The sequence below is a fragment of the Protomyctophum parallelum genome (assembly GCF_964188405.1).
Source record: "Protomyctophum parallelum genome assembly, chromosome: 5".
NCBI classification, from domain to species: Eukaryota; Metazoa; Chordata; class Actinopteri; order Myctophiformes; family Myctophidae; genus Protomyctophum; species Protomyctophum parallelum.
The window spans coordinates 53867864-53892168 of NC_139702.1; the positions used below are offsets into that span (position 1 = coordinate 53867864).

Below are 24305 nucleotides of genomic sequence, written 5' to 3' on the forward strand. Positions count from 1 at the left end.
GAATTTGCAATTTCGTGCTGGAACACACACAACTCCACTCCACAACTCAAAAAGCAACGGGCACAACTATGTACACACACATGGGCCCACACAATTAAACACACACACACACACACACACACACACACACACACACACACACAGTCAGTCAGTGCAATTACGAAATGGGGAAAGTGAGAAATCTCCAGACTGGGTGCTCTGCCTTGGGAAGACTGATCTGTTCACTTTGATGTCAGTAGGTAAGAAATGCAAAGAAACAAAGCAGCCAGACAGAAGCTACATGTGTTCAATAAACAGAAGTTCAGATTCATCCAAAGAATATGCATTAAGTCTGGTAGTGGTCATCACAGCCTGGACAACACAAAGTGTGTTCTGCCTCCCAACAGGAGAATGTCATGCGATGCAAGGCACAATAAGACGTATAGACAGCTTGGAAAAACACACTTACTGTATAGCCTATAGGTTACACACACATAGTATGCACATTGCACACAGAACACATACACTAAGAATGTGTGTGCACTATAGCCAGATCCTACATACACACATACGGTACACTCACGCTCCCCTCACGCAGGCAGCAGTGCCTGCATCTCCTCTCAATGTAGTATTAATTACTGGGGGAACACTGCATAGCTGTACTTAATTACGGACTAATTGATCCATTTATATTTCAACGTCGGTTAAATTAACGGGGGTTAAGTGAGACGAGGCGATTGTAACTCACTTAACATTTGAGCTGATATCTTTTGACTTCCACATTGCGGGGGCCAGCGATGGAACCATCAAATTAAACAAACACAATCTAGCCTATTTAGAGGCGAAAGACACACACACACACACACACACACACACACACACAGTCCAGTAGAATATAGGTATAAAGCTAAAGTGACTTAGCTGTCATCCACCGGTTATCTATCCTAAGACTCAAAGGGGCCGTGTACACACAGGCTTTTTCACAAAAATATATGTTAATGATGTTTAGAAGATTTACAACACTTTCCTGGAGGTCTTTATGTGTGTAATATGTGGTTTTAGATATTTTTGATTTTGGCAGTGAGCCCAGTGTCTCTGATGTCATGGACACTGGGCTCACTTCCTTCCTGGACTACAATTCCCATAATACTTTGGTGCACTGCTCCTCCTTGTGGATAGGGGGAGGGCTGTGTAAGTGGATCCATGACATCAGAGACACTGGGCTCACTGCTAAAATCTAAAATATCTAAAACCACATATTACACACATAAAGACCCCCAACAAAGTGTTCTAAATCTTCTAAAGGTCATTAGCATATATTTATTTGCAAAAAGGTGTCTTTTTTAAGGGCTTGCTTAAAAACGCCCGAGTTGAAAATATTTCAGTTGGAGCTTCAGCAGCGAACATAACACATAACACATAAAAGCACAACAATTCAAAACGTACGCTGCGCTCAGGAGAAAAGTACATCTTGGTGGACACACTGTTACAAGTAAAGAATAGCTCTATTCATAATCAACACCGACAAATGATTCACTGCATCGCGTCTCTCTCTGAAGCATGTATTGAGTGAGGTGCCTTGCTCAAGGGCACATGAGCGATGACATGACAAGCGATAACAGCTCAATCCACCACCTTTCAGCCAGACGGACCACGGTGTGGTCCAAAGTAAGGGAAAACACACCAGCACATCATTAGGGGTTATTAAGGTCCACTGTGGTGCTGATGTGTTACCCTAGCCTAGACCCCCAGGGTGAAATGTGTACGATACATAGCTACAGACAACCCCTGGCCCCACCCGCTGACATAACACCACCTTCAAGAACCCTACTGGACTCCAATTAACACACACATACACACAAGTGTCCATGTGAAGTATCCATCTTTGCCGTCTAATCAGAATGAACAAATTCCATATATATACTTAGTTGGGAGGGATGGAAAAGGAAGAGAAGAAAGTGAGACAGGGAAAGAGTATGTAACATACGAGAGTGAAAGAGGGAGAGAGAGAGATTGTGTTTGTGTGCCCTGAAGTGAAGATGAGATAACTGACATTCAAGTGTCATGACATGGACACTAAAGCGGAGGTATAGTGTGTGTGTGTGTGTGTGTGTGTGTGTGTGTGTGTGTGTGTGTGTGTGTGTGTGTGTGTGTGTGTGTGTGTGTGTGTGGGCCATCCACATGGTGTTCATCCACCTACACTGTGTAAACTGCTGCCCTCTAACAACCACAGCCTGGACAATTACACACAGATGTGGACAGCTGATTGGCAGGCACGATGAGCAATTTGATGCATTTAGTTTGTGCGAGTGTGTGTGCTCACATTAATTATGAGTTGCTCCATCGCTAAGGTTGGCGCATTCACACACACAAACAGATCAGAGTTCAACATGAGAACTTCTTCTGCACTAGAGCAGGCATTATGGAAAATCACTGCGTTGCCCGGGGCGGCTGAACATTAAATAACCTATGGAAATAGGAGGGCTTGTTTTGATGCATCCATCTTCCATGGATTCACGGCTGCTGAAAACCAGCGAGGGGGTTGGATAGTTGAGGTTGAGGGAAAAGAAAAAATAAGAGAGCTTACCTCAAAGTTGGTTTGCCTGGTGGGAGGCGGGCAGACCGTCATTGGCTCCTGAGCCTGCTGTTGAAGTTGCTGCTGGTGCTGCGGCTGCAGCTGATCCTGGAGCTGCAGAATGAGCTGCTCTTTCTGGACCAGCTGGTCGCTGAGCTCCTGGTGGCTCTGCCGCAACTTGGCCTCGCTGGACACGAGGGCCTGGTAGCACTGGCTCATCTCCGTGTACAGCTGTCGGAACAAACACACATTATTGTGCCATGTTGACATATTGGTGAGGTAATTATGTTCGAGCGGCTTGGAGGTTAGTAGGCTATGCATGGGCATTAAGGCTTTATTGTGTTGAATAATATGTGATCACAACACACAGCAAAGTAATAATCATTAATGTGTGGTACGGTTATGGTTTATGCTGTGGCCATTTACTGTACCAATGGTGGAAGTGTTTAATCATATTTTGGGGCAATATACTCCTTGGACAAAAACATGCAGCGTTGGCACTATCGTCATCAACCTTGGACTAAGAAGCCATTAACTTACTTCTCCAGAAAAAGAAGAAGCCATATTAATGACCTAGAAACTAGTACCATATCCGGGCAATCAGGATAGAGTCTTTTGCCAGTTTGCCTAGGAAATACACCTGAAGGTAATAGCGTTAATTGTGTGCGTGTTTCATTGAGGTGTCGCTGTGCTACCATGATTTTTATATTGTATACTGGTTCACTTTAGCCATAATCACTTTATCCCTGAAATTAGGATTGTCCTGTCGTGAGAAAGTGAGGGGCGCCCTCTGTGGCTGCCACATGACGTCACTCATTAAAGAAAGTCCATAGACTTGGCTGCCACATGACGTCAATAGTGGGGTCCTCATATATATATTTTTTATTTTTCTGAAAGCCAGACATTGGAGGGCTAGCCCCTCAAAAGAAACAGGGAGGGAGGGAAAGAGAGAAGAGAAGCTGGAGGGGAAAAGGATCAAAAGCGAGACAAAATCACTCATCAGACTGAGGTGACGAGGAGACTTGAGCATGACACGGCCAGTTTGTTTCCACAGAGATGGGAAATGACATATGCTAAGATCATCTGGACTGTGAGGAAAAGCAGGGATGAAAAGAAGACAGCGTGGAGAGGAAGATGGAAAGTGGGAAAAGCAAGGTCCCTGACTGAGCTGAATTTGTCCTAAATGCTTTCTCAGCCATTGCTCCCCCCCCCCCCCCCCACACACACACACACTGGGACAGAGAGCAGAGAGAGGGAGTGTATGGCTCTGTTACAGCAGTATGGTACATCAGGGACAGAGGTGGTAGCTTGTGAGCGTATTGACAGTAATGGGATACAGTGAGAAAGAGCCTTCATTTTTCGGGGGCGATGGGAAAATAATTGTGGGGGTAGAGGGCTAGCGTGGAAATGTATTCTGCAACAACGTGGTAATGATAATGGTAAGTTGAGATTTGGTTCAATGTCAGTCTTGTGTGAGAGGGTATGTACTGTGTGTACTGTGTGTATACTGTATGATATTGATTATTTATTTTTTGTTCCTTTTTCGAAATGCTTCTAAGTATTGAGACAATGTTAAGAATATTTGGAAATTCTCGTTTTGACCAGCAAAAATTGTCAAGGGTGTTTTCTGTCTGATTTTGATTTATTTTGCGACAGGGATTGTGCACAATCTGGAAAAAACTTTTCATCAGATGAAACAATTGTAGATCCATTTACAATTTTTCGCTTGTGACTGTGTGTGTGTGTGTGTGTGTGTTGCACACGCAACAGTAAACCGCGCCAGCAGAACATCAAACGCGCTCCTTACCAACGGCACGCGTACGCACCTTCTAGCTCTCAGAGAGCAGCATAGAAAACCGCGCTGGACAGGACTGCGGCTGCAAGGGAAGCTTGCTTGCCTCCAGTTAGCTGATCAATCTATGTGCCACTCAATTATTAAAAAAAACGCAGCAATTGATTGATGATCTTCACAGTAAAGGCACGCCTCCAAATGTTACCAAACAAACTGTTTGAATCTGTCCATCTGGTATTCCAATAAGCATGATCCTTACTGTCTACACACCATGGACAGCATCAGACCATAGTCCCAAATATTAAACGGATGTAATTCTTACAAACGACTGTGTGTGTGTGTGTGTGTGTGTGTACTATATATATATATATATATATATATATATATGTATAAAATAGCGAGGCAAGACAGAATTGTTAACATGATTGCCACAGATGTGTCACCCTGACTCACCCATGTTTGATTCCTCTTAGGGATGTGAATTATCGATCAATGCATTAATAGTTAATTGATACGTTTTGATAAGGTTATCGATCGATTAACCGGTTAGTTGATAAGCAGCGTTTTTGTAAAACAAATCTAAGAATCTTAATTTCCCTCAATGTCTAACATACAAATCTACATTTAGCTGATATACAGAAATAATACAAAAGGCATATTATATTCCTTAATCAAATATTTATTTGAACATTGACGATACAGGGCCAGGCAATGGCATCTTTGTATGTGCGTTCCTCGGCCACACACACGCGCGCAGAAGGCATTACATTCACAGAAAACCACCCAATGATAGAACCGCATACATTTTGATTAATTACGATTAGTTATTAAATGTTAACTACTACTGACTCATTTCTTATTGGCGATTAATCGTTTAATGATTCACATCCCTTTGTGTTTCACAAAAATTCCTGTGTGAAACCAGAAATTAAATGTTTCAATACAATGACCCAATTGTATTTGCGAATGACAGACTGAAGTGACCAATGTTGACTGTGAATAAGTTTATGTGCATGTGTTGCTTATATTCTGTACATTTAGAGTCTGTGGGATATCAGGAGCAACTGAAAAATATTTGTGCCCTTGCTAATGTATTTTATGAATATGGACTAAATATGGATGAGGAAAGTATGTGTATGTGTGTGTGTGTGTGTGTGTGTGTGTGTGTGTGTGTGTGTGTGTGTGTGTGTGTGTGTGTGTGTGTGTGTGTGTGTGTGTGTGTGTGTGTGTGTGTGCGCGCGCGTGTGCGCGTGTGCATGATTAATAATCATTTCATATTTGTATAGCGCTTTTCAAAAACAAGGTTAAACAGTGCTTTACAAAAACAAGGTACAAACTACCCAGGAACAAGAAAGATGTAAAAGAAGGAATGAGCATGTATATTAAAAAAAAGATAGGCAATAAGAAAATTTAAAAGATGACACTGACTTTGCTAGCATTAGATCCTCAGGCAGGACATTCCAAAGCTTTGGTGCCTGGGCTGTAAAAGCCCTATCCCCCCAGGTAATGAGACAAGTATTAGGAACAGAGAGTATCTCAGGATATCAGCCTGCGCTTAGATTCATACGGGAGGAGCATAACTAAAATGTTACTATACGAGCTTGGCCTTGTAAGGTTATAAAAGTCATCAGTCAAATCTTAAATTCAATTCTGAAACTCGCAGGCAACCATGCAGAAAACCACAGAAGAGAAGCAAGAATTGTGTACCATTTGGAGATACAGAGCCCTGAGTACATAGTATTATAGTGCTATAATTATGATTGAATACTATCACAAATGAGTGTGAAGTCTTACTTATAAGGTTTACCCACATTTTAGTATACTTAGTAGTATGCCACTTTTATCAGAATTTAAAAAAAAATATGACTTAATTTGTATTATATCTTGTACGTATATTATGCTGGAGCATAATTTGGCAGGAGTCTGCTGCACCAACATCACACATGAATTGAAAACGATGAGGGACCCAAAGTGGGTCGGCGAGGAGGTTGCCTTCCCGATTACCAGCGAAAAGCTTCTGTCGTTCAGGTATAGAGGGTGTGTTTACCTGCCGATGGGAGGTAGCGTCAGCGGTATGTGCCTCCTCTTGGTTCCTGAGGACTCTCTGTGTGTCCAGGTTGAGTCCTTCCAGCTGTCTGATGAGGTGACTCTGCTCTGCTGCATGCTCTGTGCTCTGTCTGTATAAGGCCTGTACCTCCAACACCTCACGCCTGCACACGCGCACACAGAAATGTGTACACACAAATATGGGTTCTACTGTCACATTGTAGGGAATTAGCCGAGTGACTTTAGAATGAATCGATAGGGTCAGGAAGGAGACACAAATGTTGGGAACCACTGACGTTATTGACTGATATTATGTATGTATTAATATCTCAGCTGCACATACTGTACTGTACGCGTAGCTGGTTTCTGTGTTTTTCATGTTTGTCTTTTGACTACTTTGCCTCTGTGTTTTATCAGTCTCAAGCTAAATAAATAAAATATTCCCATTGTCAGTCAATATTACTTACATTCACCCCAACATAAAAAAGAAAAGAAAACATTAGCATCAGCGCTTCTTGCTCTGAATCCACCTCTTTGTACCGTGAAATTACCACAAAGTGATCCTTCTCGCTTTACAAGGACATCTTTAATGGGCCGACTGAGAACAGTCTCTTCAGTTCCGATGTGACTGACATGTCAGAGTGCCTCTGGCGTTAAGACAGAAAAGTAGTTAAAAAAGGTTGAGATTACCTCTAAGGCAGTCGTGGTTCTCACAGTTTTTATCATATCGACTAAAGCTTAGCCAAAGCCCACACCGTTTCCCCTCTTCTACCTTCTCTTAAAGCACATCCGCTATGCAGGGCTTAGCAAGTGGCTCTAGGTGTGAGCTGGGTGTGGAGTGTGTGTGTGAGTGAGTGTGTGTGTGTGTGTCAGTGTGTGTGTGTGTGTGTGTGTGAGAGTGACCTTTCAAGGCTTGTGGTGGAGAAAGGCAAAAACTACCACACAAAACTATATGGTAACACTTGCTATGCATCCCATGTCAAAAATGCATTATAAGCATACTTATAACACATTCTGAGAATTGTATGACTCATGTCACACGCGCACGCACGCACGCATGCACGCACGCACGCACGCACGCACGCACCAGTAGGCAGGTACATGTTTATATTCTATTTGATCCAGAAAACAAACTCATAACACTGCTTCTAAGGGGAAGCGTGACTCACTGCAGTTGGTTGAGGAGGCCCTCCTCTGTCCCCTTGGCAGAGAGCTGGGCAGCCATGCTAGCACTCTGGCTCTGAAGGGACAACACCTCCTCCCTGGCATTGGAAAGCTGCCCCTCCAGCTCCTGGTACAACACACAGACGTTACAGCACTTTACAACAGAAATATGAAGCCCTGCTTTCACAATACTATCCAGTATCCACCTGAAAGCATTGGCAATTCAGACCAGACAGAAATAGGTGATGTGTGTGTGTGTGTGTGTGTGTGTGTGTGTGTGTGTGTGTGTGTGTGTGTGTGTGTGTGTGTGTGTGTGTGTGTGTGTGTGTGTGTGTGTGTGTGTGTGTGTGTGTGTCAATACAAAATGTACATACAGTATGGCTTCCCAGTTCATACGATATGATGCAACAACAATCCCTTGTGCAATATATTAAGAGCAGCTGTATAAAACCCTGGTTTTGATTGTGTGAGCATGAGGGAAATAAAAATCAGAATAATGAAGTGGCGGTCCATTCTATTGCAGATGCGCCGTTCATTGAATTAGTCCAGAGAGCATCTATAAGCTCAGATCACAGCTGTGACCCTCAACTCGTTTGAAAATAGACATGCCTAATGGCTAACGTTCGTTACTTTAGAATAGATTTAATAAAAATAGAGAGAGACAGTGTATGTGTGTGCGTGTGTGTGCGTGCGTGCCAAACAAATGTGTTTTGATTGAGAGCCGGTGTGAAGCATCGTCTCCACTTCCAAAGACAGCTCTTGGAGCAGGGCAGCTTCCAGCCCAGCCCCCAGTATCAAACACAACACAGTCATCCAGCACAGCATGCACTAACCTACGGTCGCCATAGGCCTATGATGCATATTGTGTGATATGAAATGAATAGTTTATACCATAATAAACACGGCCTCAGTGAGGCTCAGTCTCATCATGTCAGCAATATAATTGCAGCAATACCATCGGTAAAGGGGAGGATGAATAGCGCAGTAACAAAAAACCCATACCGACCCAGCCATATAGCCTTGTACTAGTGGTTTCTGTTTATGAAATGGGTCTGAATGACTTTGGTTGAAAGGTTTTTAATACAAATAGTTCCAATGGCATCTAAATGTAAGGTTGTACGTTAACTTGTAAGTACTGTATATAATATGCTTATCGGTGTTGCGAGGATGAGGGGGTACTCCAAGGGGTACCTGGGCCAAAGAAGTTTGAGACCCCCTGTTCTAGGGCATCCATTAACACTGACCAACTCCAAGAAATGTTCAGTAAACTTAATACAACGCAGCTGTAACACATATCTTTTTTAGAATATGCATGGGAGCCATTTTAATGTTACATTCCCTGACAAATCTTTGGCATGTCAAACAAATTGGCATCGCTGTATTATTGCTGCGCCACGTTTCCCGTCTTTCCTCTGTCTCTCCGACCTCCACACCATCGCTGTGCTGAAACCAGATGAGGAGCAGGTGGAACGTCTAAGGACAGTGATTGATGTGCATAGAGAAGTTGCCTGGGCCTGTTCCGACCTGGCATAATTACAACACGGGCACTTACTTATTCAAGCTGCTCTGTCCGAGTCTGTTTGACAAACTCAGCATTGTGAAAGGGAATGGCACATTTTGAGTGCTACTCTGAAAAATCCTGTTTTTTTTTTTTCAAATCTGAGTGCACAAATGGAACCAATGGACAGGTTACGGTTGTAAGTCTTGTGTGTATGTGTGTGTGTGTGTGTGTGTGTGTGTGTGTGTGTAGCACTACTCTCCTCTGAATATTGATTGACCAGTTTTGCATCTCACATTTGGCATGGTGGGCAACCTTTTGTTTTCCTGCTCATTTAAGCAGCAGCCATGATGGATTACGTCATTAAGTAAAGTTAAGTGCCCTGTTTGAGTCTAAAGATGACATGGCTCAATGTTCATTCTGCTACATAATAGTGTGAATTGTGTGGGTACTAGCTCAGGTGAAACGTTTTCTATAGTCTCTAGTTTCAAAGCCAGTTCATGTAGAAGTGGATGTATTTGTCATTACGTTGGGCATATGTGGTGGCTAACTAGCTCTGATGTCATCTACAGATTCCAGCATTTGCTACTACTGGAGAGGGTGTGGCGACCCACACATCGATAACCCATGATTTATAATTCACACAACGGTGTCACATAACAAATACTGCCAAACAATGATTGGCTATTTTTGGTAAGCGACATGGTGCACAACTAATCATGAATCACCATTGTTGCCAGGGCAGATGGACCTCAGACGGTGTCAGTTCAGGTCATTATTTCCCCAGCCCAAACAACCTGGGCCCGACATATAAAGAATGCAATGATGAACAGAAGCCATGCATAATATGTTTAAAATGTGTGCTTTGCTGCAGGTATCACTTTATATTCACAAGCTGAGGAGAGGGAGGATTGAAAGCTTCAAGGTGGAAGCGTGCATGTGTACAGTACGTGTCTCTCTTTTCTGCATCTATATACCATGACTCTGTTCCGGGCGATGTCCCTCTGTCTCTGTCCCTCCTCCAGGTCAACACAAAGGGCCACGCAGCGGGACGCTAATCCCTCCTTCTCCTCCTCCATGGCCCTCACCGCCCGCTGATCCTCCTCCACTCTCCTCCTGATCTCCTCCCTCACGTCCTGGGTAGACACGGGTGCACAGAATGGAGGGGGGGGGGGGCGGTCACAGGGAGCCACATAAACAAATGGAGGGATGGAATGAGATTAAGAGAGATAAGAAAGACTACAGGAAAGAGAAAAAAGACATACAGGCTTTGAATGAAAACAGGAGAGAAATGCTCAACAGAAAAGAAAGAAAAGCCACATGTGGATTTGGGGTTGAGGAGGTTGTGTGGCGTATGAATATGTAAATGCTTTCCACCCCATATAAGTCTCTGATTGGCCAAGGTCACCTGCACGCCTGCTGCCACGCGTATGGGGTGCAAGCCGGGCTACACGCAGGTACACCAAGGTGTCCACAGGCTTTATACTTTAATGACAAGACTCCTAATGAGAGTGCCGCTGACTCCAAGGCCACTCCACCCGGATCTTCTTTGATGCCGTCCCCCTGCTATTCTCTACTTTGGTGAGAAGAGCAAGGCGAGGCATGCACAAGGAGGACCCCTTCCCTTTATCAATTAATCATGGCCGCGTCCCTTCCAGGGGTGTAATTAGGGCAAAGACAAATAGCCAAATTCGTCGTCATCACCATTTTGGCTTGTACCCCTGCCGAAGCCTGTCATTAAGAATTGATCTGCCAGTCGTCGCTGTGCTTCTTTCTTCTCTCTCTCCCACATACTGTATATGTCTCTGTCTCTCACCCTCACTATATTTTAGTGTAGCTTCTCAGTATTCAAGTGCACAGGACATGCTATCTAATTATTGGACAGTATTAGGATGTTGATATTCATCCTTAGGGCCCCAAATCACACCTTAGAAAGCATGAGTGTCTATTTCAAACACAAGTCAAATTTTCATAATTTCAACCCCCTCCCTATCTAAGTATTGGACAGTATTAATATGTTGATATTGATGTTGTATTCATCTTTAGGGCCCCAAATCATACCCTAGAAAGCACTAGTGTCTATTTAAAGCACATAGGCAGAAATTGCCTGTCATAATTTGCACCCCCCTCCGTATCTAATGATTGGACAGTATTAGGATGTTGATATTCATTTTGTATTCATCCTTAGGGCCCCAAATCATACCTGAGTGTGCATGAGTGTCTATTTCAAGTGTTTTTTGAATGGGGAGTCATATTTTGACAGTAGAAACTGCCTGTCATAATTTGCACCCACTCAGAACAAGAGCAGGTAAGACAGAAAGATATATATATATAATTATATATATATATAATATATATATATATATATATATATATATATATATATATATATATACACAACCACGTAGAGTCTGTGGGGGCCACGGGGCCACAGCCCCCATGAAGACTCCCAGGGCCCCTTTAGGCCCCCATGAAGATTTTCGTGGACATTTTTCATTTACATTACAGATTTTCTGGGAATTCCGACATTTTGGACCTCTCCGCCGGCAATCTGAGAATCCCATCGTCAAATATTCGGGAAAACAGCGACTCCTCTGTTGTTCCTCAACTGTTGCGAGGCAACAGTCTGTCTTGAGAGACTACTCCGCCGGCGGAGAGGTGTTAAAAAGTACTCAAATGCTAATCGGGTTTCTTTTGTTTTCACCTAGCCAGATGTCCACAACATCAAAGCGTGTCAGAATTTCATGGTAGTCGTGATATAATAACACTGATGAAGAATTCACTAAAGAGACTCACCTGGTTCAAGGAGCACCAGGATGAAAATGCCCCGTCTTTGAGAGCAATTGTTTCCAACTACACTACAGTGCAATCGTGTGACAAAAAAGTGATTCAGCGTCTCTCTCTTCCCTGAGTGACCGGCTGCCGCCACCGCGCAATCAATCAATCACTCAATCACTCCGCAGAGTCCGCACCGATCCCAGCAACCCCTCTCACTTTCCCTCTCTCTCCCCCTCCTTCCGTAAGTCCGTATACCGGTATATATCTCTCTCTCTCTCCCTCCGTATCTCTCTCTATCTCCCTCTCTCTATCTCTCCCTCCCTCTCTCTCTCTCTCTCTCTCTCTCCCTCTCTCCCTCTCTCCCTCTCTCTCTCTCATAATAATAATAATAATAATATAGTCCGGACATTGGCCTATAGAAGCTGCTTTTAAAGTACCAGCAAAAACAACAACTTATTTTTTTTCCCCCGCTGCGGCGGCGCGCGGGGGGGGGGGTGCGGGGAGGGGCCCCCTTGAGGATTGATCAAACTCTTCGGCTCTGTATATATATATATATATATACTGTATATATATATATATATAAAATAATAACAGATTTTCAAGTGATACAACGCAATTATAAGCTTGTCATGATCACTTCAACTTCAATGTTTATCGTCATATCAAAGGTTTGCAGGTTCAAAAGAGAGCAACCAAGCAACCCACAAATTGAAAATGTAAAATAACGAAACGATATCAAATATACCTACAGCGTGCACTGTGCTTATAAGCAGCAGATATCAGATATGTCATATTTACATGTACAACTGCTGTACATAAAATAGGCAATGGAGTGTATTCACAGTCATATACAGTATAAGTGATTCTGCCAGTGTGACGGCCTGTGTCGCCATGAATGACATGGCATTGAAAACAGCAGTGGCTGCATCTGTCTCTCCTCTCTATAAAGCACCTGATGTGATAATAAAGTTTAATACTAATTCTGAAGTGACTGCCTTCCCAGGGTCGAAGGCCAAAGGGCCACTGGTCCCGTTTGGTGTCACAAGAAAACATATTCAACCAACCTTAAGTTCTCGACTCTGGCAGGCCAGCTTCTCAAGCAGCCCTGACTGCTCCCTCTTCATCTCAGCTTTCTCCTCGTCCACCAACATCTTCCTCCGAACCAGGTTGTTGATCTCCTGCTGCTGTCCTGTCACTTTCTGTATATATATGAGAGAGAGAGAGAGAGAGAGAGAGAGAGAGAGTATTAAACCCCATTTAGACCTGAGGGCTAAAACCTAAGGCAGTTTTATGAAAGACACCCTAAAACTTTCTGAGAAACTTCACAGAACTGAATCCGGAAATCCGGAAAAGTACCGAAAGACTACAAAACTACAAGGAGACGTGCACACATTCAGAGATAAAGTAACGCTGCCGGGGCAGCCGGCCGGTCTTAAGGGGAAAGTAACGTGGCAGCCGGTCTAAGTTTATATTAATGCCACTTTCCTTTTTTTCAATCTTCCTTTTTAGTTTTTTTATCGCACTCCCAGCTGTTTTATTTCAATTGTATCAGATTAATCATGGTTTGTTTTACATTGCCGTTTGTTTTATGGCAGTACTAAGCCAAACATCATTGTCATGTTCAAATTAACATATACTGTAAATGATGTCTTTTACAATATTACACTGAAACAAATCAGAGCAAGCAGCGGAACACACTAAATGTGCATGAATGAGTTAAGACGGCATATACTAAATAGGCATTTTAAAACTCAAGGTCCCATCATGCTCAATATGAAGCTTCCCATGGTTGAACAAACTAGAGCATAGGGGGTGGGGGACACACACGATTCTATTATTTTTAATGAGCATCCAATTTTGATCCTTTTGGTCTACACTCTTCTCGGATAATTATTATTTTGCGTTTTTATGTGGCAGGCGACTTGCTTGCCTTGTTGAATAAGAGAGGCTGGCCTTTTAACACTGTATCAGCTGGTCTCCGGCACTGATGGGGTAATCCACAGCCTTCTGTGGGTCCACCCTTCTCTTAGCTAACACAGTACTATGGGATGCAATTAATTGCCATGTAGAGAGGAGGGTGGTTGAAGGTGGTGGTGGTGGGGATGGGGAGTATCACTCAGATCTATCCAGATAGTGGATTTAAGCGCTCCTCGCCTCTCCTGATTCGAATGACGGCACGAAAGGGGGCTTTAATAGAGATTTATACTGCCGAGTGGAAAATAAATTCAAACGTTGATAATGAGGTGGGCGAGAACAATCTGAACCCCAGTAGTGCTCAATTGGAAGGACGTCGGTGAGAGAGGGAGAGAGAGAGAAGAGAGAGAGAGAGAGAGAGAGGGGGTTCTGCCAAGTTAAGAGGTCTAGGACAGAGATTAGCATTTCAAAATTCCCAGTGCGGTTCAAAAATGAAAGCTAATTATGTTACAAAAATGGGAAGTGGGAGTGGAAGGGAGGGAGACAAAAAAGCATAGAGAAGAAAGGGAAGGCAGATATATATTTTTTGTCAAAGTTGGAGGAGAGTGGGAGATGTTAAGCGGTGAGCGTGTGAGATCCTGCACGGGCTCAGTGGACCATCACATCCTCCAACAGTCAAGTGCAGGGAATTGCTCACCAATTAATCACCATTTGGGTGCGTTTGGCCCTGAGATGGTGGACGGGATGATGAATGTCAGTGGGCCAGATGACGGTGTACAGAGTCCTGGACTATTAATGAGCTCCTCAAAACAAAAGAAAACACCCACAACTGCAAAATAACTTTTTCTTATTATTTTGTTATTCTGCTGCTCAGAGCGCCAATCAGACAGCCAATCACAAAGTGCAAGGATTAGGAAACAGTGGGCCCTATTTTGACAGCGGAACTTAGCGCCATGGCACATAGTAACTTGTGCCGTGGCCGTGTGTCCAGACAGTGCAGTGGTCCTATGATACAGGCTGTTAAAATGCCCGTAGTGGCAGGCGCTATCCATTGCGCCTGGCGCTGCGGGCACAGAATTATTCATGCCGTTTTGGGCATTACATTAATAAAACCAATCAGTATCTGGTGCCATCTTAAGAACTAGGTTTCGCCTGGCGCGAGGCGCATTCCTTAGTGGCAAAGATCAGAAGACTAGTCCCAGGACGGTATTCTACAGTACAGTAGCCTCCTGCATGAACCATGAAGTTACATTTTATTTTCTACAGTAGCCTCCTGCAAAGTTACAGCATTCATAATGTGATATAATGATGTCAGAACACACAGGTGAAACAAAAGCTCTCTGCTCACCAAAACATCGACATTGAAACAAAAACAATCCAAGTGTTTAACTACAGACTGTCTTACTTGACGGACGCTAGTACACACATAGGTTATATATAATTTATATACTGTTGTACATGGAGAAATGATTCATAGATTTAAAAAAATATTATGCTTTTAAGTACTGTAGTAGAGTTTTATTATTATGAGTATCTGTGTCCTTATGTTGTTTTTTTAACCACTGCACAAACAAAGTTCCGAAAGGAAAATAAAGTTGTTGAAATAAGTTGAAATCCAAAAACACTGTATGGTCGTGCTGTCAAGAAACACTGTAGCCTAATTGTCTCATATTTTCCAACAGACATCTGAGATGTCTTGACATATATCAGATGAATATTCACATGCTCATTTCATTTTAGGTTATTCTTTTTTAAACTGTTACTGCACATTAAAGCATGAGACAGTGGGAACACACCCACCTAGAAAGTTGCATCATGGCAAGGTAACCACACAACCCAAACGTCTAGCAAAGTCTACCATTTCTACTTTCTCCTGGTGACCACAATAAGTCCCCAGGACATTTTATGTCATCCTTTTAGCGTAAAAGGAATGTACCTTTTGTGTTTACATTTTTGTCTAATAAAGTATTCAATCAATCATTCAATTTGGGAAGCATGAGGTCAGTCCGCTGCCCCCCCAGGATGGCAGAGGAAGTGTAGCGCCCAGGATTACATTAGATCATTGACAAAAACACTCACTCACTCTATGCCACAGTGCAAGGTAGCGAAAGTGATCCTGTCAGTGAACATCTCATTCTTAAGCCAGATTTAAACTTCACTGTACACCGGTGTCGCACACGAAAAATAGCTGATCTACAAGCTCGGGTCACTGTTTTGACGTGTTGTGAGCTTTTTTCGGCATGTGACAGAGCACAATTGCTAATTGGGTATTGTACTTCTTAAATGACTGAGGAAGGTGGCGTCCACCTGCCAGTCAGCGGATGGTAGCGTTAGCACCAGTCTCATAGGAACACTAGCGTTAACAGGATGAAAGCAACACTAATGAAGAAAGCTGACTGAAACTTCAGTGAATGATTTGGAGTCAATTAACAGCATCGATGTCATTATCGTTGGCTTTCAACTAAATCAAAAGATCACTAGGACTCACTTCAAGTCCTTATATTTTATTCTCTTGCACGGGCAGCAACAAAGGAACGTGTTTCCACTTTCCAGAACTTGAAGTGAATGCTGGTGATCTTTTGATCTAGTTCAATTCTCTTTGAACCGTGCACTCAGTAAAAGACTGTTTGTGACGATTGCTCGCATTTCGAAACATATTATCCTGCTTCATTAAATAAAGTTCATTAGAGAATAGTTTTAATTTACTTTTTTTAAGCTAGTCTTGCATCAGAATACGTGAGCTATTCAGAATTCTATTATACCATGCTGTTGTTCGTATTTGGTTGAGTTATGTCAGCGTGAAAAATCAGTAAGTCAAATGTATCATTTGCCCAAATGTACCTGGGCAACTGAAGTGTGTTTAGCAATGTAAAGTACCTGCTCCAACTCCTGGATGGTGAAGTCTTTGCTCTGAAGGATCTCCAACACTTTCCTGTCCTTAGTCTCAGCTTTCCGCTTCTCACTGCATGCGTGCGCGCGCACACACACACACACACACACACACACACACACACACACACACACACACAATAAAAAGTGTTAACAACTTAAAACCTATAAACGTCTTCTTTTTTTTTTTTTTTTTTTTTTTTTTAAGATATTTTTTTGCGGCTTATGCCTTTTATTGGTTTTTTGAAGGGACAGACAGTAGGCTGACAGGAAACGGGAGAGAGATGGGGGAAGACATGCAGTAAAGGCCGTGTCGGGCTCGGGTTTCGAACCTGCGGCACACTGCGACTGGATTACCAGTCGGGTGCCCAGACGGTTACGCCACCGCCTGGGCCCCTATAAACGTCATTGACCAGGGTTCCCCAGTCTACACCAACGCTTGGCAAAAAATATCCAACTTACCAGCTCACAACACGTCGCTTGTAGATCTGCAATTTTCACCAAATAACTGCCTATTATGGCAAAAAAAGGGATACTATAGGGTTCAGTGGTTAAACTAAAACTGAGGAATAGAATGTGCCTGAAAACAACACAGGTTGCAGAGCTTTTTCTCCCTAAGCAGCGCTGAAAGCAAAATCAAATAACCCAGCAGCCTTCCCCATCCTTCCCCATCCTCCTATAGACCAAATCCAGGCTATGGCGTCATTCTAGCCCACTGGTGCATCTGGTAAGTATGTGTTTATAGGGGCAGAAGCCTAAAATGAACAGCAATTGGTCACCCGTTTGTTTTAACTGCTGTAACGTTCCATCTAGGCCTTTCTTTAGCTTCTTCTCAGTTCTCATCCATCTTCTTTGTCCGATGGTAGACAATTGAAATAAGAGTCTGGGATCCTCAGAGGGAGGAGGTGGAATGCAGGCAGGCCCCCAGCGCCACTACCCTTCCTTGTGGTGTTTCTCATGTCCATGTCCTCAACAACCAACCAATCACTGTACAAAAACACCTGGGGAATGTATGTTGGGGATAGTGAGGGTGCACTGCGGTTCCCAACAGGCCCCAGCTCTTCACCATTATAGTCAATGCAATTACCATGTCAATATCAGTCTATGGACTTGTTTTCTTTAAGCATGCTCCCCAGTGGCGCCCCTCATTGATTCTTTTTTTTGGCTCACAGAGAGGATGACCAACTACCAAAAGCAGGCTATGTTGGCCAATGTGTATTACTAAAGAAATTGTTCATACAACGGTTATAAATTATAATGTTGAATTGTTGGAGGTACATTGCAGATTTGCAGCACAGTTTGTTTCAGGGTCACTTGTCTGGAAAAAGTAATAGCAAATGAATGTTGAAATTGTTTATTATAATATGTATGTCTACTATAAATGCAAGGCTCACTAAGTATTGACAACATTTTAAACAAACTTTAAATGACTTTAACACAGCTCAATCAACCGATACAGATGTTACAAAAAACAAGCACTGATAATGCAGCATGGAACAAAGCACAATGTCAGCTCTTTTTTAAAGATCCTTTCACTTTCTTCAAATCCGCCCACCAACACAGTCGACGAAAACCTGCAGAAAGTTTCCCATGCCACTGTATTTGGTGTGGCTTAGCCACCTTGCAAGGGAAAGGTCATATTCAATCTCACAATTTATCCCGTTAAAGACAGGCGTTTGGAGGGAGCGTTTGGAGTGTCCAGAACGCGAGAGCCAGGGGGAGAGAGAGTGTTTTCATTAAAACGGGTTTCCGTGGCTGGAGCGCTAGACCAGGGATAAGGAGGCTTAAATCAGCATCTGCGCCAGATTTCCACAGTAACCCGCCCCTCCCCACTGGTCAAGGGGGTGTCTCAAACACACCCTTGGATGACTTTCGCACACATATTTCTCTTTTGCTTACGAGATAAAGCCATTTTCAGCTTGTTGAGCTTCTGAGTTAGCAATTTGTGAAAGGAAAAAAAGAAAAGAAAGAAAGAAGAAGAATGTGCTCACCGTTCAACTACTAGACTGACAGCTTGAGTCAAGTCCGGATTGGCCACTTGAAGGCGTTTCCATAGGGACCACACAAAATCCTTGTCAGCCTGAGAAAAGACAAGAATTCAAACTCTGATTCACTTCTCAGTGTTTTCAGTAGAATTGAGAAGAAAAAATATATATAGAATGTTAATAGATCAGAAATGTTTAGATAACATTTATAAATACATATCTATATATATCTATATATATTACACACACACTTTTTTGTGTACTATCTAAGGAATAACATTACCATCCCCACCAACATGACACCAGTGGCATGTCTCAGCTGTTCTTAATAAAATACAAAATAATTCAATAGTACACTCAGTGATTAGCATATGGGGGGAAAGATGAGGGGGTGGAGAAGCCAAACCAATCAATAATTTAAGCATCTTGTACAAAATATGTTTTGATCTGTCCTGCCCCTCTAATCATGGGGAGTCTGTGCAGTACTGAGATGTGACCTTCGACTCAAGGGGAGAGCGCACATTGACACTTGTCATTATGAAGTATTTATGACCGGAGAGACATGGGGGATCTAAATCAAAACACAGCAGTCAATGTCTGGCACTTCCTTTATTAATAAAACTTTCTTCCAATGATTTTCTTTCCTCTTCTGCTCGGCTATATGGGCTTACAGTAACTAGAAACTCAAAAGTGATGACAGGGAGAGAGTCCTTTTAAAGCAGCGTGGGAGAGCTAGAGAGAGTTAGCCGAGGCTGAGCCAGTCCTGACACATTTCCAATTCAAATTGTCTCGCTGGCTTTTCAAACATTTTTTAAGCTACATTACATTTAATGAGAGACATCTGAAAACTAAATTTTCTGACATTAAAGATGGGGAATTATACCAAATCGACTTAATATAACATTATCTGATAAATTATGTTCACATCATCACAAGATAAAAGTCGTCCCTCCCACTGGACTCCACCGGTCCTCCAATTAGTGCATGAATTTTAAAATATCACCATTCAAAAATGTCCAATCAATTATTTACTAAATGGCAGAGGCAGACCTTGATAAGGCCATGGACCGAACATACAAAGTAGAGGGACTAACTGGATCTCTGTGTGAGTGAGTGTATGTATATATACAGTAGAGTGGGAGCAGGCGGATGGGGGGAGGGGGAGGGTTGAGATCCCACCAAGTCCACCCTGCAATGCAGCTACGGATAATATGAAGCATCATCGCTGACTTCAAATAGGTGGTTTTGCTCTATGCTTGGCCTTTGGCTGCTGTTCAGACAACCGCCAAAGACAGGACCCCTCATCGCTCTAAAAGAAATCAAGGGATCCTCTTAGCACATGTATGTGTGTACTTAGAGATGTATCGAATGTGCGTATTTGATGATAGCTGAATTATTAATCACATTTCCAGACCTTGAAACACCATGGGCTAAACATACTAAAAGCAGGGGGCCGCCCGCCTTGAATCCAACGACGTATTAATAAAATTAGCATGGTCAAGTAGGAGCGATTGCTGGCCAACTGATGAGTGTCTTTGTAGTTAATGGCAGTCCTGTAGATCGTAGTGCCAGGGACTTTTAAGACATCAATGGCATTCAAATGCCACTGTTTAAACGCTACACTGCACAGCTACGGGTCCCTATTAGACAGACAGAATCACTGATGTTCCACTCTGCCCCAGACCACCAAGGACAGTTCCTGTGCCAGCTCAGAGGAGGACACATTTGAGAGACAATTTGGTCTGCATTTACAGAAATACACAGTGCTGTGGCCGCGTGGTGTGATGTTAGACCTGGAACTTCTGGAAGAGTAAGTACACTACTTGAAGGCATACTGATGATTATAAAAGCTCTATCTATGCCCTTGCCTAAAAGACTAAGTCATAATCGTTTTCCTTTTAAATGTACCTGTAATCATTAGAAGGTCACCCTAAAAAGATGGAAGTCACACTTGTGTGAAGTGAGCAGTGCCTTTCATCACAATGATGACGTCTGATGATCCTCAAAAAGAAAGAAAAATAATAGGCCTATTGCTGCTGTATATATTTCAACTTGGGTTTTAGGGGTTTTATTGGAAATGAATGCCCTATACTTACTACTTAGTCGTACAAGAGTGTTGTGCAAAAGTAGCGAAAATATCTCACAACACCTTGCATCAGGACATGTTGTGTGAGATCTGCTATTTTCAAGGTTTGAAATTGAAAGTGGTTAAGTATGTGGATGTGTGTGTGTGTGTGTGTGTGTGTGTGTGTGTGTGTGTGTGTGTGTGTGTGTGTGTGTGTGTGTGTGTGTGTGTGTGTGTGTGTGTGTGTGTGTGTGTGTGTGTGTTAACTAAATTGGATCCATTGGAAGACAGGTTCTTATTTTTTCCATTTCCTGAAAAATAACGGTTTTGGGCATATAAGGTTTTTGCCCAAAAGCAACGATATGTAAAGACATATTACGTTTAGGTAAATGTTTAATTGAATAACTTTAGCACTATTAGTATGATTATGTTTAGGCATGGCATGGGATCATAAGTAAACTAAGAACTAGCTCTGGTCCATAGCTCTAATGTGTTGCATTTAGAGCTATGTTACTCTAGACTTCCGGGGCTCACATGGATGCAGACCAGCCTCTCGTCTTTAGCGTAAATAAAAAGAACGTTTTTGCTACTCACTAAAACAAAGGCGGGTTGTGTCATTAGAAAGCCTACTACTACTCCTTAGTGGAAGCCCTCTGAGCCCCCCACCACATGTATAAACGGTACTTTTTGACCAAAAGAGGATTTTGTTTCCGCTGCGCCGATATTGCCCAGAGAATTGCCTCATAGAGAATATTTTTCCTCCGGTGAAATAAAATCCCTTTCTGGCCAAAAAGTACCATTTATACGTGTGGTGGGGGGCTCAGTCCCCCCAAAAAAATCTGTACATTGAATTTGCAACTATAGAAACTATAGGATGCCTAGGTCAACACATGAACCTGGCTTCTGTCTAAATCACACGCTATCTAAATTACATTTTAACTTTTGGAGGAAAATTGGGAGTGAGTCGATCTGCAGCTCTAACTGCAACTGATAATACAGTGTGATGTGTGATCTTTACCAGAGTGCATAAACAAGGACTTGTTTACCGTATGTGTGTATGATAAGGTTCCAAGGCTGTCATGTTTGCTGCCAAGAACAATGGCACTGTGTCTGTCTCGATATACATGAGTGGAGATATCAGAAAGTGACAGGTGGTAGGTGAGTTCATGCTATAAGGCACCACCTGGTGGTGAGCATGCAAGGACAGCATGTCTCAATCACTATAGCACAAGATGAGATGTGACAACTCACTCATTCACTGAATCTCTCTCCCTCTCTCCACACACATCCATCCCCACAAAACACGTACACCATATACATACCTGACATTCTACTAAATCCTCCGATAATCTCTTCACTTGCTGCTCCAGTAGCAAGACACGAGAGTCGTTATGAGAAGACATGGTAATTGTAGACATTGTACAGCTTGCCTGTGAAGACAGTATGCAGAACTCAGGCGTGTACGTACAGTCAGTACGTACGTGTATCTTCTTGGACAGAACGAACGAACTATCACAAGATAAAAACAGCTCGCTTTATGGACGTATCATTATCAACAGCTGTCATCGCTCGCAAATTTTACAATGAGTAATATAGTTGATAGTAAATGTATAGGCTACACACTAGTATACACAGTAAAAACGAAAGAGGCAAATGTATTTGTCAAGCGCATTACACTGATTTCGTCGTGCCGAATGCTGATTATAACTCGAGCAGCCTTCTCGTAACAGCCATAACATAACAGCATGATAAAGTTTCTTCTTACCTTACCGCGCTACACGGCTGTTTGCTTCTTTGTTTTGTTTAGTTCTAGTGTTGACTGTGTTGACAACTTGACAACCTTCCGTGTGAAACTATAGTCCGACCACACGCTCGACAGCGTCATGTCACGTACCAATACATCTGAAATAATACCCGTGTTCTCTCGCGCACTTAAGTGTTTATTGTTGCTTTTCTGTGGTAGAAAAACCAGTCTTTTGTAAAGCAACAGTATCGTTGTCAACAACTACCGAGAGACGCTTTCAAACAAGCCCGCTGTTTTCCGTTTCTGTTTTCCTCATACGTCATTTTCTTTACGTCAGTTTGCAGCAGTTGCCGATAAAGTGCGGCCGCATTGCCTTATTTGCATAAAATGACAAAATAAATACACACACATGTATGTCACATTCATATCTATGGTCACGTTATCCAGGGATACCGCTTAGCCTAATCACGTGACGTATAACAAATGCTTTGACTTTTGTGGTGATCCTAAAGTGTTGAATTCTACTATAATTCTATCAACCATCCTAGACATATTCATCCTAATTTGATTGATTGATTGATTGATTGATTGATTGATTGAAATATTTATTATATACCAGTTTGCAGAATTACAGTACATTTCAAGCACAAACTCAATACAAAGACTGTTAACTGTGAGTGGACGACCCAATTAAGCATTACACTTGTTTACAAGAGGGTCCACCATGTCCAATTCATCAAAACATTTAGAGACAGAAATGCACCATAGTGGAGAGACCGGACTGGAATTAAGCTCGTACAAATAGCATTTGATACTTTGCCTGCTTATACATTTAGCTTTATAGGCTACCTTTTTAGAATTTAGAACTGTGGTGGTTGTAATTTGTAGCCTATAGGCTAATTTAGAATATGGGCATTTAGCAGACGCTAAAGACGATTTACAGCAAGAACAAAACAATACATCTTTTTTATTTGTTTTTATTCTTATCCTTTAATATTAAGTCTCAATAATCTTATTTTCAGGAATATGGTCAACACTGAAAAACCTGAATTGTCAAATAAAGGCAAATAAAATATCACAATGCTGCAAAACATAAGACACCACCAGATTAAAAAGAAAGAAAAACAATGTTTTTTATTGCTTTATTGATATCTTGCCCCAACCTGAGTAAAAGTTCCCCTGTGCCCAGAAGTTATGTTTTACAGGGCTGTAAATCCCCATTACTGTATCACAGCTCAACAGTGGGATGAACGACAGTAAGAAGATGTGAAATTGATCTTTATACATCATTTTACTGCCTATACATTTTTTATATATGCCTATGCAGTTTTTCACATAATAGACACACTGATACACCACTGTTGATATGTCCTTCATAATTTTATGTGATTTTGATGAGCTCTTGCAAAGTCAAAGACAAATCATTTTCACACCAGGATTAGGACAATAAAATTAGAATCGTGGGGGCTGAAGAATCGGGTGCATGCGAGAAAGGCCTAATTATAGCAAAATGTAACAAAGCAGTGTATGTGCTTGACATCTGCGCTGCTGGTTGAGACAAGACAACTCCATATTGTATGGATAATGCACTTTAGTGTCAAACCAGACATGGAGCATTGGGTGAGAGAGAGAGAGAGAGAGAGAGAGATAAATGAAGAAAAGGACTGGCACCACTGTTCACTCTGACAAATGTTGGTTCATCTGCTCAGTGTGTGTGTGTGTGTGTGTGTGTGTGTGTGTGTGTGTGTGTGTGCGTGCGTGCGTGCGTGCGTGCGTGCGTGCGTGCGTGCGTGCGTGCGTGCGTGCGTGCGTGCGTGTGTCTCATATGCACACACTTGTCGTGTGTGGATATGAGAGAGAGACAGAGAGAGAGACA

At 42.5% G+C, this 24305-nt stretch overlaps 1 protein-coding gene across 1 annotated transcript in view; it reads right to left on the bottom strand.

The window, feature by feature from the left end:
- The window catches only part of cntln (centlein, centrosomal protein), a 151736-nt gene extending 129623 nt beyond the window's left edge, over window positions 1-22113 (bottom strand). Inside the window, exons 1-8 of the mRNA XM_083764538.1 lie at window positions 22008-22113; window positions 18627-18715; window positions 16624-16708; window positions 12897-13031; window positions 10032-10190; window positions 7562-7683; window positions 6394-6556; window positions 2567-2785 (exon numbers count right to left, since the gene is read on the bottom strand). Coding sequence (XP_083620664.1) covers window positions 2567-2785; window positions 6394-6556; window positions 7562-7683; window positions 10032-10190; window positions 12897-13031; window positions 16624-16708; window positions 18627-18715; window positions 22008-22103 — 1068 coding nt within the window. The 5' untranslated portion in view covers window positions 22104-22113. The remainder of the gene's footprint in view (window positions 1-2566; window positions 2786-6393; window positions 6557-7561; window positions 7684-10031; window positions 10191-12896; window positions 13032-16623; window positions 16709-18626; window positions 18716-22007) is intronic.
- Between the last annotated feature and the right edge of the window lie 2192 nt (window positions 22114-24305).